This window comes from Diadema antillarum, unplaced genomic scaffold (genome assembly GCF_040938485.1).
Source record: "Diadema antillarum isolate AM-2024a unplaced genomic scaffold, OU_Dant_1.0 seq00000546_RagTag, whole genome shotgun sequence".
Lineage (NCBI taxonomy): Eukaryota > Metazoa > Echinodermata > Echinoidea > Diadematoida > Diadematidae > Diadema > Diadema antillarum.
Window position 1 is genome coordinate 1,562,042 of NW_027271492.1, and position 18,949 is coordinate 1,580,990.

At 38.6% G+C, this 18,949-nt stretch overlaps 1 protein-coding gene across 1 annotated transcript; it reads left to right on the plus strand.

The window, feature by feature from the left end:
* The first annotated feature begins 379 nt into the window (after positions 1–379).
* On the plus strand, positions 380–13,316 carry LOC139734766 (uncharacterized). Its single transcript, XM_071645561.1, has 17 exons — positions 380–1,687; positions 2,366–2,445; positions 3,259–3,370; positions 3,999–4,073; positions 4,587–4,675; positions 5,121–5,194; positions 5,655–5,743; positions 6,086–6,169; positions 6,626–6,777; positions 7,406–7,466; positions 8,672–8,777; positions 9,602–9,822; positions 10,405–10,474; positions 11,099–11,205; positions 11,573–11,647; positions 12,197–12,331; positions 13,170–13,316. Exons 1-17 carry the CDS (start codon positions 380–382, stop codon positions 13,314–13,316), a joined length of 2,985 nt encoding a protein of 994 aa, XP_071501662.1.
* The last annotated feature ends 5,633 nt before the right edge of the window (positions 13,317–18,949 follow it).

Below are 18,949 nucleotides of genomic sequence, written 5' to 3' on the forward strand. Positions count from 1 at the left end.
GGATAACGAAATGATTAACTAAAAGTTTTAGGGAGAGAAAACTACAACTTCTGGGAGGAACAAATGACTTACTAGTATGCATCTTACGACCTTAAATGGTTAAAACTTCAATCCAAAATATCCATACTTTTATCTGTAGAACTGTCATACTTTCATGTTATTATCCTATACAGGTCAGCCTTGCTGTGAGGGGACTAAAAGGTGATACTGGTTCCACATAGATTTGTGTCAAGTGTGCCGCCGGCAACGAAAATGGACTATGGAATGAATCTCCTGTGAATACCGCTATCATTTTATTGTAATCGATGCAGTCAAGGCGACAAGATTTTTCCAATTTTGAATTTCTTTAGAAGACGTCTAACGAAAAACTAAGGACACCATGATGAGACATTCGGCTGCACCCGCTGAAACTGGTGTTTTTGTGCACGAGCCCGAAACCGACGATGATTTACAGTCGATACCCGTTATGCGCCGACATCGTCCAGTGACAGCCCTTGTTCGACGACGCTCGTCCAAGCTTGCCCAACTCGTCCAGTCGGTGGTTGACAACGGAGGCATCCAGAGAGATGATGATGAACCGGCCGTCGAACCAAAATTGGCAAAGAGGTCTGCCTCTGCACCCCATCGCATGTCGATCACCTCATTCTATGCAGACGACAGTGAGTTTCCCGCCCATCGCGAGCCGGAGAAAATAGACGATCCTTTGTCTGTTCTCAGAGCTAGAAGAAATTCGACACAAGAGATCATAAGCCAGACATACAAACGGAGAACCTCCATGCTCCGTCCCCCACCGAAACCTCCAAGAACAAGCGCAAGACCGAAGACTGCTTTTACAAAGAACACGTTGCCAGGGAGACAAACTCGCATGTCCGCCAAAAATCAGCGCAATGAGACGTGCGCCGACGAAGAAGAAAATAAATCCGACTCAGAATCCGACGCGGACTCAGACTCGTCTCTCTCTACTCTTGAATCGTTGGTGGAACTGAAGAAGAGAGTGGACGAAATTGTGGGGACGCGGCCGGTGCACGCCAGCCGAGCAGTTCGACGGGGGTCGGCCACCAACATTCCCCGCGTCGGCATGGTGAAGAAGGAGAGATCTGAGATGGTGCCAGAATCCGTGATCCGGCGCCGACCAGCCATGATTTCCATCGAGAGAAGAAGCAAATCGATGTCAAACGTACTCAGGACTAGGGAACGAGTCACAGTTGACGTAAACGGAAGTCCTCAGGGAAGCTTAAGGGGGAGATCGGCCAGCGTCGCCGAAAATTCGCCATTGCTGCCACCGCGTGGTCGAAGAATGCGCATAACGCGTCCGTCGACCTCTGCAAAGCGCTCTCAGCAATTGAAGAGGACAGACGCGAACAGCTCGCCTGGAGTTCAGATGTTTGAGAGCAGACGAGTAAGCATCTCAGGTGCCTTCTCCGAATCGAACGGCGACGTCTCTTACAAAACGAGGAAAAATATGCGCAGGGGTTCTCTCTTCGCCGCCGATACGAGATCGCCGTCTAGACTCGGCGAGGGGGAGGACGATATTCGGCGTGATTCTCTCATACCACCGGAGGACCTACTATCGGGAATACGAGGGTCGTTCGAGGACATTCGACGAGGATCGGCGACCAGCGCGAGTCGTAGACGAACGCCCATTCCCGGCGACATGGAGCTTTCTGTGCCGGATCGAATATCTGTGGTACGTACTGCTGCAAATACTAGAAATCAGATTTTTTTTCCCCATGAGATATCTGTTTTGATAACAGTGGGTCATATACACGCACTCACACATTCGCACACACACACACACGCACACACACGCACACGCACACACACACACACACACACACATCTTATATCCTTAAGTACCGCATACAAATGCAATATTGCAGCTGTCTAGCCAAGTGAAAGTAAATTTCCCTGGTACAAAGTGTGATAGATCTTCACACGGAAATTGATAACGTTGATTACTATAGTATTAGTAAGTACTGGGGAATCGAAGTGCCTATGATCTCATTTGCCTTCCTTATTGCCGGTAAATGCATCCTATATAATGGATGGAAATCTTTTTCTGTGCTTAAGTGGTTATTAAAAAATGACATGGTAACGAATGAGGAAAGTGATAAATGTTCCAAGGTCATTTTACTTTCATTCAATTTAATGAAAATATTGTTATAATGTTTTCTTCGCAAAATACGTTCAGTTTTCAATTATGTCGAAGGATGATTGAGCTAATTCTATTGTTTTGTAGTTTTTAATGCTGTCATCGTTATCAATGATCGTATTATGATTATTATTATGTTATCATTATAACCATTATCACTAGCATCCTTTTTGCGCATGTGTATTGTCAATATTAGCTTTATTTTCATTGCAGAAATTAGCACGAGAACGATTCCGACGAATAGCAAGGCTCGTTCTAAATTGTGTGAAGATCTGTAGGAGAAGCTATCTAAAGTGAGTAAATTCCAAAAATATAAGTTTGTAATGTAAGTGAAATAATTTTAAGCTTTGACAAGAACGAACCATAATCGTGATTTATTGTTCACTCATATGCATTTTAAATGATAAATCACGATGACTTTTATTTGCATCCTTTTCCACTAATCGACATCTTTGGTGTTAAGTTAGGTTTATAACTTTCTGATTTGTGAAGGCGACTCAAATTTAATGTTTTTTTTTTTTTTGGTATGGCGATATTCTGTATCATTTTGACGTAGTGTAAAATTGTAAATGAAATTTCATCAATTGAACGATTTATTCACAAGCTCAGCTTATATAGGTGTGAAACTTAATTTTCACATTTTCGTACCCATACTTCTGTCTAGCACTGTCAAAATAACAGCAGGAAACTAATCATTTGATGAAAGTAAATCATACATTCCCTTGTATAAACAAATCCTCAGTATATTGAGTACATTTACATTCTCAGTTGTTGTTTTTTTGGCATAGCATGAAAGAAATTCTAAAATGACGAAACGTCGTATAAAGTCGTATAGTAAACAAAAAACAAAACAGACAAACCAAAACAGTACAAAACAACACCAACAGAATATGAAAATAAAAGGAATGGTACGGGGATGGGTTAATATTCGTAAATATCCAAACATTCATTGTCAACTAAATGAGTATAATAGTGACACTTGCTATGGTTTATAATTCAAATAAATCGCCAGCTCCTTCCCCCCTCTTTCTCCTTTGCTCTTTTTTTAAACCTATTCACCGATTTCCGGGTCACAAATTACATCACATGCACTCCTCTTCCTCCAGTATTGAGGAGGAAAAGTCAGAGTATATGTCTTTCATCCAAGTGGGAACACGAGCAGACGACAACGGGGACAGACTCTTCTTCGATCCGGATTACTTCAAGGCGGACAAATCGGTAAGAATTTGGCACTGATGCCCATGAATAGTTTGGGTTCATCTTTACGGGGATCCCCCTCCCCCCCCCCCCCCCAAAAAAAAAAAAAAACCCAACAACAACAACAATCTGATGAATTAGAATAAACAAGTAAACAAGTAAATAAAAATTATGTTTGCTGCTTAACAAGATGTTTATTTTCACGCGCAGCCCATGGCAGGTTGCGGCATTATACAACAAACCTACAACCAATCATCTTTTACTGTCAATGTATAACTGTTGGAGCATACGTATTTCGAAAGCTAGAACAGAAGTTTCTACTTGCAAGATTATTCAGAGTAGCACCGATTAGTGTGTGTGTGTGTATGTGTGTGTGTGTGTGTGTGTGTGTAATTGCGAGAGCGAGTGTTACCTTAATTTAGATTTTAATTTTCTTCATCATCAAGACATGCTAAACAAGCTAAATACAGCATAGAATCAGACATCTCTGTGTCATCATACGGTAAACCTGTAAAAACATTTTTCGTTCGGGCGACTTGCAGGCTCTTTCGCATCTACTCCGAATTGCAGTTAATGCATGGCATTGATCGTTTTCTGTCTACTGAATATCTAACAAAAAACATTAAACTTCCCATTCTTTCTTCCGCAGCAACGACTGTCGGAGGATACCAAACGCATTCTCACAGAACATCCGCACAAACGGACGGACAAGGAATTAAAATACGTAAGTCATTTCCACACTGTCAAGTCACCAAACAAAAAGCATAAGAAAAACAGTGTTCCAACATTCAAGCATGGAGCTTCAAGAGTAGCTTCATGATTCAAACTTTTAGCTTCACAGACCGTCCACATGGAGTGCACGCATACAAATCGTGCATCTCGTTACTTTATAGATGATATGAAACTCTCTCAAGGGTTAAAATCGGTTTCACTGTCACTGTAGGCAACCTCCGTCACAAAACATGACAATACCTTTGTATTTTCAGAATTGAGAACAGCACGCTGTATTTTCGTTTGCAGACGACTCCCTCTAGTTTGGGCAAGATGAAGTAAATGCCTTACTCTCACGGTTCGTATAACTTAATTACCAATCTTAGGTTCAAAATTATAGAAACGAAAGTAAAGTCATGCTTAGACAGTCATAGTGGAGACACAAACCCTTTAATCTATTTAATTAAAAGAATGTATAAACTTTGCTTTACTCGAAACATTACTTGATATGTTCTTCTCTCCTCAGGTTCAAATCGCGCTGAGAAACATCAAGGCCTTTGCCGAATATCCGATTCGAATGCAGGGAAGACTGTGTAAAGTAGGATGGCTGGAAACGTAAGTGGATATCACGGAACTCAAGTGACCCCACCCCAATTACGTCTCATGGCCTACGGATAGAGAAATGTTCTACAATATTTATTACCTAGCAAGAACAATCAACAAATTGGTCACCCTTTAATGTAACCAACGATGTACAGTGTAATTAGATTTGTAGCCAACAATGTAACCTACTTTCCATGATTATGTTTCAACTTTTTACCTATTGAAAAGTTTGTTTGTTTGTTTGTTTGGTTTTTCGTAGTTTCACATTTTAATTATGTCTGAATGGAGATGTAATGATGAATGATGATACAGTATAAGTTATACAACATGTATAATGGATAAATGTACTATCTTCATATCATTTGTGTGTATGTGCATGTCTGGACGTGTTTTCTCTGTGCGTGTGTTAAGTATTAATTAATGATAAACAATGTTTGTTGAACTTTCTCTTCTATAGGTATGGACCTAGTCGAGCGATTCTACGACAGGGTCATCCACCACACGCCTTCTATTTCATTCTCTCAGGAACACGTGAGTGATATGCCATTTACATTGTTATGTATAACAATAAATTATTACATGAATATATAATTTATGAAGAGATAATATAGTGTGTGTGTGGGTGTGTGTGTGTGAACTCTTTCTTGTGTTAGTTGTAATGATGATGGTGACAATAATTCTGATTATATTAGTGTTTGGTGTCTTTGGAAAGTCTTTAGATCTTCGACAATATCTTAGATTGATTCTATGTACCATTGAAAATGAAGACGAGAGAGAGAGAGAGAGGACATTATTCGAATTCTGTACAATGTATAATTGTTTTATATACATCATCTTCAATGGGAGTGCCATGTAACTAAAAGCGCTTTTACAACTTATTTCAATCCAAGCTGCGATACATATTTTTTTTTCAAAAATCAAAAATTTACAGAATTACTCACATGATAATGTTATCTGACATATAATGTGGTTTTATCTTTCTTTGTTTCAGTTGTTGTGACAATCTTCACCACCAATGGGCCTAAAGGAAAACCTTGCACACAAACTGTGGCATTCCTCAGGAGGGGCCAGAGTTTTGGGGTAAGAATTCTCTAACGTAGTACGTATATAAAGTGATAAAGATGGTTGCTATCCCATCTTCTTCTCCATATTCGCATTTCCTTCCTTTTGATACGTTCCTTTACTTTCAGTTCAACACATTCTAGAACATGGACACTCCTTGCTTTCATTTCGAGCCGTGATGGGTTAACGAGTCCTTGCTTTGGCATTAAACAGTATTACTCTTTGCGTTTGAAGTATTGAAGCTCAACCCTACATTGTCATGTCATGAAATTGCAATCATTGATTCTCTGCACAGTATCACAATGCCGATATTGTCAAACTTTACCGTATATAGTTTTACTTTTATCTTGTTGCATTAAGGAACTTGCTATTTTGAACGAGACTGTTCGCGCATCAACGGTCATCACTAAATCCAGATGTGAACTCCTTGTCATCTCAGTACAGGTAATGTTCCGTCGTTTTTATCATTCTTTATCCACACAGCAGAATTTATTGCAGCATGGATATGATATGAACAGAGAGATGAAAATGAACATTATATTTGTAGGACTCGCTGGACACACACACACACACACACACATAGATATGTACCGAAAAGCAGATTACGCAGCCACAAAGATCAGGTTCATATAAAAAGTCGACTCTTTCTTAACTGACTGTTGGAGTGATATACGTCTTTTCTTCTTCTCACCATGGAATTACACAAAGCGATTAAGCGACATCTGTTCATCATCATACCCTTAGGTAGATATTGATGAATCTGGCAAGACATCATCGTATATGTGATCTTTGTAATCTCTCGACGCCACGCTTCGCCAATAGGTCAAGCTGATCTTGATACAGACTTACAGATTTAAAATCTTTTCCCCATTCGTGACATTCAAATTGAAAATTCCCCAGGATTTCCAAGATATTTTCATGGTGTCTGGAGGGATAAAGAGCGTGAACGACCCAGATCAGAGTGCCTTCCTCACCTCACTTCGGTTCCTCACACTTTGGCCCATTCACATCTTGCCTCAACGACCGAAGGACTGCCTCTTTCACTTCTTTGCGTAAGTTCGTGAGCAATTCCTCTCGTGTTAACACCTCCACTAAAAGGCAGTGCAAATATATCAGGATTGAGAACTACTGCTCCAAATTATCAGTGAAATATCACGCAGCGTAGCTGCCGGCGATAGTAACCGGGGTAAATCAGTAATAATGGATCAGATCCGATCTGCCGATTATTGTTATTGATCTTCATACCAGTGAGACTTTCATTTCGCACCGGATGATGTCGGAAAATATCCGACCCTACGCGTTGACTGATTTATGAATTTCAGTAAAATAAGATTATTAAGAATGATGAATTTACAAACCTTTGTAGGTAGTACGTAGGACAATGAGTTGGCTTCCTCATACAGTATGACAACAATATACTTGTGGGCGCGTTTCAGAGTGTGGAGCTGCACATTAATGGATCAATCGATTTCATGAAAGTAAAGTGCCGAGTGCTATATTGGTGGGGCCAAAGCGAAACCTGTCTTCTAGAATGCAATCAATTTTCTTATCTGTAAGTGGGCCTTCACCCGAATCCAAGAACATGCGATAGATTTTTCTTCTTCTCGACTCCTCGAAGCATATGGTAGGCCTATACTTTCGATTTACCTCACCGTCATACTTCCGGGTTTCTCCTTGTAGAACCGGGGATGTCCTCGTTCAAGACAGTAACCAGTCCGACTGGATCTACATCGTCAAATCGGTAAACTTTGCCAGTAATTACAATATATCAGTAACCTTTTATAACGATGTTGGGGTGTGCAGATTTCCGAGTTAGAGTGGTTGAAGGAGCTACATACATTGGATCCCGCACACAAACACAGTTCTATCTTCTGTGTCACGTGCGTCAGAAATTTCTTCTGAGACTCGTGGTGCTTGATTGTGTGTGTGTATGTGTGTATGTGTGTGTGTGTGTGTGTGTGTGTGCGCGCGCGTGTGTTTATGGATTCTCTCCGATAGAATCAGAGAAAACAAAATGTCTGAAAAGTATATCTTGAATTCGCTCCTTATACGACTCCGTATTATATTGTAATTGATGTTTCACAGTCATATGGAATGTTTCACAGTCACAAATCAAATTAAAAAAAAAAACCCACACACACACACACACACACAAAAGCACAGCTATATCAACTTTGCAAAACTGGTCAATGAGTGTAAATTGCAAAATATGAAAAAAACAACTTCCTTGGTGTGTACAGTTCTGGTCCAGGTGAGGATTTAGCATCTAACGTTTTGCGAGATATTCAGAAACCACTCTATGAGATGTCAAATAGCATGCAATTCTAAGGGGCATCAAAAGTTTAGTTGATGAAAATCGGTTTTGAAATAGCTGAGATATCCAAAAACAAAGTGAAACAAAGAGATCCTAATAAAATTGTGGCCTGTCGCCTTTTATTATTATCACTTTTTTGGATATCTCGGCCATTTGAAAACCAATTTTCATCAAATAAACGTTGAATCCTTCTTAAAATTACATGCTCTTTAATATTTCATAAGAGGTTTCTCATTTTCACTCAAAACATGAATTCAACCATTGTACAGTCCCTTTAACATTTGTTTGAATGTAAAAGTTATCATTTTCTATTTATTTTGTTCAAAAATTCATTTTCTGCACGGCGGAAAATCAATCAGACAGAATTTAAACACGATATTTCTGAAATATCGTTACTTCTATCATTCATAATTGGTATAATATTCTTATTCATTATTCATTTCACTTGCAATATATTCACAGTGATAGCCGTCTATCTCACCACATATAAAACTGTGATATGACTCACAAGTGAATGTGTTACCGTATTAAAGGTTTATCATCTATCAGATTGTGAATAAGTATACAACTTATCATCGATGATACATTTAACTCTGAACCTTCAACATTATGATAATTTGTCTGTAATAAAGGGAAGCTGTTCGGTCATCAAGAAGTTGAAGTCTGTCTCGGAGAACGTCGACTCTGCGTACATGAGGAAAAACGTGTCAATGGCTTGGGAGAAGGGCACAATGTTAGGTAAAACATCTTTGCTTTTTTAACATCATAACTGTGAAATCGGAGAATGGCTCTGCATACAAGCAATTAAACATTGATATAACAATAGGATAACGATCATCTTTTTCTTTCAACATGTTCAGGGGGAAATGTTTCTTTCTCCCAAAATTGAGCTGAAATGGTAAAAGGAAGAAAGAGTTGGGGAGGGGGATAATTGCTCAAGAGTTTTCAGCAGTTTATCTGATGAATATGGCATGGCAATATGGAGATATAGTGTAGTGTATATAATAGGCCTACAGTAACTATTGTTCTCATTCCGATTTGAGGGTACAATGTAGTTGTGAAGGAGTGAAAGACGTCTCCTAAGATTGTCACCAAACACAAAAATCTCTCGATTTCATGGTTATCAGTAACGATTAATGCTCTCTTTACTTTAGAAAAAAAATAAGCAATATGACGCCTAAAACTAATCCCGAGTATACTCGGGCAGGTGTCTATAGGAAAATATGTATTTTAGCAAAATCAGCTCGTCCTCAACGGGTTAAACTATGCAGTGGCAAATGATTGTTGCAGACTTCTGTTTTTGGGCATCGAAGGGACGACAATGAAATCCAGAGGAAGGTTTATAAAGTACATAACAAGTCCAACCAGGATTGACATGCACTCTTCCATTATTCTGACTCAAATTTTAAAATATCTTTTCATCGCGTATATGCCACTAAAATATGCTTTATGCCCTCCTGCAGGAGAAAAGAAGGTGATTATAATTATGTTTGTAGTATTTGTATCAATTCCTGTTCACCTTTCAAAAGCCTAATACTTAAAGATTACCATCGCTCTAACAGGTGCACGCCTCGGGATCACGGGGACCGATGCTCCGAAGTCGCCGGCAAGAAAGAAGTCTAGAGGCTCAAGACGAAAATCCACGCCAGGTTCGTCAGCTGGAAAATCACATGACGATACCAGTAACACGAGCTCTCGGGGCGCCGATTCCTCAGCCATAGATTTCTCACTACAGGGCCATGGAAGCGAGACTAGCTCTGTACTGGCGGCAGTCACTCGGAAGGTATGACATCCTATAAACACCTTTCACAACTAGATACGCGCATGGCGTGCGCATGGCATGAAAGTTGCATTTATCATCCTATGGGGGTGTTGCAAGAAACTTGCAATTAATTGCATCTTGCAATTAATTACAAGCTCCCTTCTTGCAACTGTAACTTGCGATTGATTGCAAGTTGCAATAGATCTATCTATTGCAAAGTTGCAATAGACATTTGCGATTAATTGCAACTCTACTTTCTTGCAACACCCCCTATGATATGATTTTCTCTTACTTGCTCAAATCAGCAGATGGGAGGGTATGATCGCTATGCAGCGAGGCAAAACATTTTCATTGTAGATTGATGTAATGAATAATGTGGTGAAGGATCCAACATTTCAATTAAATCATACGCAATTTATTGCTGACGTTATATGTTCTTAGAATTAATGTTTCGGTTTCAAAACGACCGCAGCACGCATGCAAATTTCATTTTATGGGAATACTGTACCATTTTATTGACTATGTCTAAAGAGGACAGTAATTATTTGTAAGGCTGACAAAATGTGTTATTTCTGTCATTCTGATTCATATATGATCTGAAAGGGAGACGGTGTCTACTTGAAGACAGGCTCTCAAGGATCCTCTGACGGACGCAATGATAGTGACAATGAAGGTAACATTTAAACACTATAAATATATACAATACCATTAAGAGATATACGTCTCGGTAAACTATTGCGAACCTATATTAAGTATGGCATCTAGAGACACGGCAGGCTCTATACGGATGTAACTTCAACATACCCAAAAACTCCTCACTCCTTGCATGCTCTGAAATCCGCTGATATCTATTAAGAAACAGTACCTGGAATCAATTTTGAAAAATGACAAAATAAAGTGAGAATCCAGGAAAAGATAAGTCAAACAGAATTTTTAGAGGGCGTAATGCTTCAATTAGCGAACGTCATTGCACGACCGACACTTGGGAGTAGTGGTTAAGTGCACTGCGCAGATATCTAACTTTTTAATTTCATCCCATGCATATCTATCCAAGCATTCTCAGCAATCGCAAAATTTCATACATTCAACACGGTCAAACTTATCTAATTAAAAGAATTTGATATTCAATACACTCTATACTGTAGTAAAAAAAAATGTATACAATCATGATTATTTACCCAACACAAACAGTCGTGTCAACTACAACAACACTGCAAAGACTGAAACTTCATTTAGTGCATTTTTGCAAGAATGAATCATCATCGGTTCCCTTTTTCCCATCTTCTTCCTTGAAAAGCAGGTGATGAGAATGAGGAATTAGACGAAAATACTGGTCTTCCCAAAAACTTCGTGGATCAGCGCCGGACGTTCCATACTGACCTCGATGCTGCCAAGGCCACGGGGGTAAAGTTCATGCAAACGGCTAACATATTGTTTTAATGATTATATCATAATCGTGTATAATCTTGTGATATACATTTTCAATTTATTTATAAGTATTTCCAAACATGTTTGAAATAAAAAGTGCATTTTGTAGGCCTATAAAGCTATCTTAAAAGACGGTGTATTTTATTTTGGCGTAATTCTAACTATTTATACATTGCTTACAACCGGTTATACCGGGAAATAGAATAGGACAGGACAGGAGGGTATACGCAATCTACTTGCACTTCACATTTCGGAATTGGATATAATTAATTGGTGAATTGTTTTCATTTTCATTTATCATCTATCGATGTAAATTTCTTTGCGCTCATCTCTCAATGTACAGCCTCGTGAGTTGACGGAAGCAGACAAGCACCCAATGTTCGTCACCATCCAACTCCTGCTCAAAGGAGGGGTCTTTGTAAGTTTCGTGCAATTTAGGAGAATCTGAGCCTTATTCTAAAGCGGAGACACCGTTATCTAAACTTTTGAATTGACATCAAAAATATCATTATCATAAATATCAATGCGCTGGTGGACATCTTACTATGATTAACGAAAGACATTGCAGGAAAACATGCACGTTATGCTTGGTCTAAGCATTGCTAGGGGAAGGTGCATTTTAATGTTCTTTGCTACTCGTATGAGTACTTCAGCAATGATTGATAGATAATGTCACTGGCAGAATCTTGGTTTGGAAGGCTTTTTAGTGGGCTTTTCCAATAATCCGACGAAAAATAGTAGGAATACTATAGAATATCATGACACATATTTATATAATCGATAATTCTTTTGGCCAAAAGTGATGATCAGGGTACTATGAATCAATACAGGCCAACGTGCATTTACACTGCTTAAGTAAGTTTAGAGCATCTCCCTATTACCACACAGTAAGACCCTGCGATCTGTCCTACAGGGTATTTATTCAATTCTTCATGTTTGAGAGATTCATTTTAATGACTTTGTACAGGGTGTAAACAACATCGTATTTCCGGACCAGCCAAGCCTGAGCCTGGTCAGCAACGGTGCCGAGTGCATCATGATCAAGAAACAGTTCTACCTCGAACACGCCACCGAAGACACGCTGAGTTTACTCCGCAAAAATGTGAGTGAATTGCCACAGTGCCAACAGCTTTTTAGAACATTGGGAATATCCGAAACACATACGTAGCTGTCAACAAATTTCTTCAACGAAAAATCTAAATGATTTCGTAATTATGCATAACTCCACTGTTCAAGAAATTTTGCCGAAGAGCAGACCATTGATACTACATTCATTCAAATCGATACAAATAACCACCTCAAGATAATCTGATGGTATCAATTCAAGTATCAAAATAATAGGATGTGATTTTTTTTTTCCTGTTACGAGGGAAGATCCATTTCTTCTATTACGAGGTAGGGAAGATCCATTAAGAGTTTTCTTCGGGACAGATGGGAACATGCGAGGTGATAACATCATCAACCATCCTGTCTTGATAAGACATGCGATACTTTAAATCTCAATTTATCCTTTTCCATATCAATATAATGTTCACTGTTCTGTTCATTTGACTTCATTTCTTTCTTTTTTCTTTTTCAATTTCAGCAATAGATTAGAATTTCTTTTCAAAGATTTGACTGATTCCAGACTTGCAGTAGCCAATGAAATACGATCGACACAGAAACTGTTCACGATGTGGGGCCAGTCGTCAGGTGGCACCTGCTAGATATTCAGACTACAGGACTGGGGTGTACCCACGTATCTACTCTTATTTTTTCCAAATAGTCACTTTAATCCGCTACCTCCTAGATTTGAATTTTGATAAATCTCCAAAGAAGGCACAATGATCCAAACCAAATCCTAAAGGTGATGGTTTGATTTCCTGAGTTTTATGTGACAGGATGGATTTTATCTGGGACACAACCGTATCGAGATTTTGATTTTTTTCCCTCAAATGCAGGAGTTCCCATATCCTACGGAGGAACAGCTCCAGGAAAAGCTTCAGAAGCACATGAACTGGAACGCCTACAAAGATCACACAGTGAAGTCTGTGGTGTTTGAGTCGCGGGCACACAGGACACAGCAGCTCCGCGTTGTTCACCGATAACAACATTTTATGAGCAGATAACGACTCTGATCTTTCAGTAGTTTATATTTTCATGATATCATAAGATGATTTCTTTTTTTCAATTTTGTTACCATGTTTTTTTTAACCCCATTCCCACGGGGGGGGGGGGGGGCATTTTGCCCCCCCCCCCCTCACGTTTCGCGTGATTATTCCGCAAGGCGTGATGCTCTCGCCGCGACATTTTATGACTTCTTTCTTTCAAGCATCGCGCAGCTTTTGAGACAAAATTTGTCGCTCCCGGGCATACCGTTTTGAATCCACGCCCCTTTGAAAAAAATTCGTCGACCCAAAAATTGCTCAAAAACATGATTTTGTGTACAAATCCAATATAAATTGTGTTTTTGCAATTAATTCATATAAAAATAAATATTTTCACTTTCAATGGCTGATGATTTATTTTAGCCTGATTATGCTTTAAAAAGTTTCTGCGACAAATTTTGACGAAAAAAACAAAAACAAAGAGTAAAAAACAAAGAAATACATAAGAAATTCAATAAACAATAAAATACATAAGAAATAATTATGAAGCCGAATTTTTGCTTCAATATTAATGTTGAGGATATTGAAAAGAATATGTTCACCAAAAATTAGAAGTCTTGGAGCTTTTTTTTTTATTTATAGGCAAAAAAATATTTTTGCATAAATTAGCATAAATTAATACAAAATACATAAATTAAAATTTGAAAAATCTAACTATACAGTCTTGTAGATTACATTGGTCTCTACCTTAGTGCAAATTTTTGCGAGGATCGCGAGATCCACGACCGTGATCTGAAGTGGGGGGGGGGGGGGGGGAAAGCCCCCCCCCCCCCCCCCCCCCCCGGTGGTTTCAATCAAGTCCCTCAAAAAACCCGGTGGGATTAGGGTTAAAAGCACAGGAGTGCATGCTATCCCTGGAACGTGTGTTGGAAGAGCTGACAACAGCTAGCATCCACATGTGACCAAGAGAACACGAAGCTCGATGAGCTCAGTGCACTGTATTTTAGACCTTTGATACAGCAAAAAGCTATGATTATACCGAGGCGCGACTGACTGCGTCTAATTTCAGTCTATCTTGGTCGAGCGAGATGTACAATCCTTTGGTACAGAACCTTAATATTTCGATCACTTGTTTCAAGCGTGATCTTTTAATACTGCCTTTTATACCGCGATACAACATCTTGTGACTGCAACAAGGTTCTGCGAGTCAGTTTTCACACTGGATTTGTGTGCCATCCAACGACCTTGCAACAAGCCACGATATGGAGCAGACAGTTCGTGGACTACCATTTGTACATGGGATCCTCGACAATTTCTGTTGTATTATGTTTTCGATTACATGCCTATTTCACCTCAGGAAGTACTCTTTTTTTTTCATGACAAAGGCCCGTAATAAAACAATGACTGATGTTAAAAGAGAGTATTGTTATTTCCTTTATTTTCTTATGTCCCTAGTTTGTCGTTAGAGGGAGCAGGTGCACGTATGTTTGAGTACACGACGCTTTCATAAACTTCTTTGTATGTGTTTTGTCTGGGATGGAGGCTCTTTAGAGGTCATGGTTAGATGAAATCAAGTCAGAATTAGTATGAAAATTTACGGTTTCTCTTCTGCACATTTCCTTTGAGAGGAGAGAAAGAGAAAAAATAAAATAAAATAAACAAAATAAGAGCTTATTTACATCGATGTAGGGCAATTTGTCAACAGTTGAAATGAAAACACCTCGACGGAAGAATTTCATGAATTTGAAAAAAAAAATAAATAGTATTCCGTCACGCTGAAAGCGAGTGGGCATTCCACTGGGCTGGAGACTACTTGGCGACCTGGTGGCGACTCTAGTCCCCCTGGTCGCCGAAACGTATGTCTCCGCGGCGTCTCCTGAACGCCTCCGTGAATGTAGCCGAGTCTTCGGGGAGTCACCAGAGAATCGAACATGTTCGATTTTTTCGGAGACTCTTTCCAGGCATAAGCAGGTCTCCGCGACGTCTCCGCGACGTCTCCGCGAGGTCTCCTTGTAGTCGCGGCCAAATCGCAGAAAACCAATTTTATTCACGATCTCTCCGAGGCGCCTCTGCGACTTTGAGGTGACCCATATAGGCGACCCATCACAGACGTCTCAGAGATGTCGCGGCGACGTCTTCGCGTCTTCCGGCCGAATGATGATTACCATCTTATTTGGAGACATCTCTGAAGGAGTCACCTTCTTGGTGAGAGGACAAACCATTTTTGGTCTTTCGAGTCACACGAGTCACGACTAAGTTTCCTCACGTGAGATACACCCAAGGGTCTCGTGTCAAGAAGAATGCCAGATTCGAGGGGGAGGTGAGACACGGGGATAAATCGGCATCACTCTGTCAACGACTGTAGTATGCTTTAACAAAGAGCACGGTGTAAAACCAAACTACAGGAAATTGAATTGCGGCGAGCGTGACTTGGATAGATTACTCTAAAGAAGAGTCAGCTTACAAATAATTATACACACACACACACACCCATATACTCACACAGACACAAATTACTATACATAATATGCGTGTTTATATCATAATACATCTATTATCATTACGTCATCAGCTTTGCCTCTTAAAAGTCCCATACAAACTGACCGAAGAAATTCCTTCAACTTTCGTTAATTTTGACTTATACAACAGAATTAACAAATGTTTTTACCCAACTCAGGTAGGATTTTTCTTCGATTTCTCCAATTTTTCGACTTGTGTGAGGTTGACTGTATATATATATATATATATATATATATATATATATATATACATGACTATGGGGGAGGGGTGAAATTCATGCTACAAGTTAATTCAGATTTATATTTTTCACCGTAGTTTGCAGATACTAAGTATATGCAATAATGGCTCTCGTAGTTATTAGTGTCGGCATTGTAGAAGACATCCCAATCTAAGTTTGGTTCAAATGGCTGAAAGGTTTAGTCGCAGGTTTGAAGACATTGTGGTACATTATTTTGACTGAATTCCATAGCCTGCTTTTTGCATCATGACCTCTAACCTGCGATCCACTCCGTCCAGCAGAATAATTAAGTCAAACATAGAGAAACAATGATTTTCGTAAAAATACATTGTGCTAATTACTGTAACAAGATATTATTCTTTATAAAAATCATTTATATGGGGCAAATGGGGAGAAAGCAAATGGAAAAATAAACAAGGTAATCTCAGAAAAGTGTTCGAATAGTTTATGAGCAATTTATTCCCCCCCCCCCATAAAAAAAAGGGCATAAAATCACACATCTTTCATCTATTCAAAACATACTTTTTTTTTCCATGAGAATGGTTTTCTGGTAGTTTTAAAGAATTCACATCACAGAAAAGAAACTACTACAAGGTATACAACGCAAACACTGCTGCCTTCAGCGAAGTAGTTTGTTGGCATAGTACGCGATAATCTTTTAATGTTCAAAGATAGAACTGTATGGTACAGACAGAAATGTGTACAACAGTGCTTACACTAGTAATGGAATCATTTTGATATTCAAGTGCCTTTAATCTTGGGAGAAATACATTCAGTTTGTCAAATGACAAGACTTTTTTATTATTAGAGCCTTCAGAAAAAAAATAGTCTTCAATAAGTTGCACATTATGACAATTTTTGTGTCTGTATAGATGTTACTCTGACACACATAAACTAGAAACCATCAAGGTCTCATAAAGGCAAAAAATCACAATGTACAGCCAATATACATATTACATCGTGACAGCAAATAAGATAATACTATTACAGCATTACTTTCAGCGATGGAGTTCCGCAAGCGCAAACAGAATTCAACTTTTGAAGTTGTGAACTATTAAAGTGTCCCGCTTAAAGCAGCAATACAGCATTGTTTACATTTTCAAAGCCTTTTTCCACTTTCTTTTTTGTAAACTACACATGGGAGGGACAACAATCACTTATAAGGAAATATGAACCCATTTATCATGTTTTTTATACATCTATAATGGTCAACATCACTTAGCCACAATCTTGAGTAGACGTGCATATAATCATGAAAAATCTACAAAGTTTCACCAGAAACAAAAGTGTGCCATCACTTTGAACTCATGTATATTAGTACGTACCCCTTCTGCAGGCCACTGGTTGTGGTAAAATCAACTTGTACACCTATTTCCATCCGTGACCACTGAAATTTGTAGATCTTGTCATTTCAAGCCTAATCATCTTTGGGTATTTGTGAAGATGATTGTGATACAGACAAGCAAACATACAAAAAACAAACACACTTTTGTCGCTGTTTAGAACCAAACGCATTATTCCTCCCTTGTAAGCATTGGTGGAGTTGCACACCTGGTATTTGTGATATCCATGTCAACTATGACTGTGATTACGATGTGGATGTAAACTCTGAATGTTACTTAAAAATAAAATAACAAAAATGCAGGAAGTATAAAATGTTGACAGTGAAAAATTAGTTATAAATTATTACTGTTCCTACACAAAGTAGCTGTCAACAAATCATATTCCTGTCATCTTATACAAACAATATATTATATTGAATATCTGATGCTTATATAAGCATCAAAAATTCAGTGAACGTGGTTGAATGATATGAACATAATTTCTCACGCTTTGTTCAGGGCCAGCCACCTTCTTCATAGACTGTGCTTGTGTAAGTTATTTCGATGCAGATTTGTGATTACACAGAGAAACATTAAAAAAAAAAATACCATGCTTCCACTTTCTATGACAAATGTAATATCCCGTCTGCAGAAGGTTTTTGATGTGCCAGTATATTCAAAAACAAAATTAAAGAAATATAACCCTTTGGCCCTTACCGTAGATCATAGATATCTAGATGTCCGCTAAATTGTTTGGTAGTCAACATCATTCTCAATGCATAACTAATACTGTACGTGTATGTCTCCATTATTACATAAAGCATCAACTAATCAAAATGGGGCAACAATGATAGCAAAATTTCTTATCCAAAGAAGAGAAGATGTATTATATATCAACGCTAAAATTTGGTGAGTGGTACAAAATGATGAATACCGATGTGGATAGAACAGCAAAGAAATAAGTGAAAATAGCTACTGATAATGTAGGCATGAGGATTCAATACCCACACATACACATTGATACAGCAAAGCTCACAAATCATACATTGAGACTATTAAATACGTAAAGTGAAACAGGCGATTACAATGGCGGGGAAGGGAGTATCAACATCAGCATCTATAAGTTGAACACTATAGTCAATCCACATTGAAGGGTTTATGCATATATCATCACAATATTATACAAATAAATTTATAAAACGCATATCTCTGAGCTGCCATTAGTACGCGGTCAATGGTAAAAACTAATGACCGCTGGACATGTTAAGCAAAATAAAAAACTGGTCATGTGATATCTCTCGGCCAATCATTTGATTAGGATCCATATCACCATTTTATAAGGAATATGATACAGCAGCTATCACAACCATCAATTTAGAATACTATGGACATCTAGTGATGTATAGTCACTGGTGGTAAAAAGGAATTTTATGCTGAGATTTTAAATATCTCTTCACATTGCATTCTTACCATGTTCATGTGAATAGCATGACAATATACAAACCCTTATATGGCACTGTGATACTCATATGTTTACTTTTTTTTTTATAGTG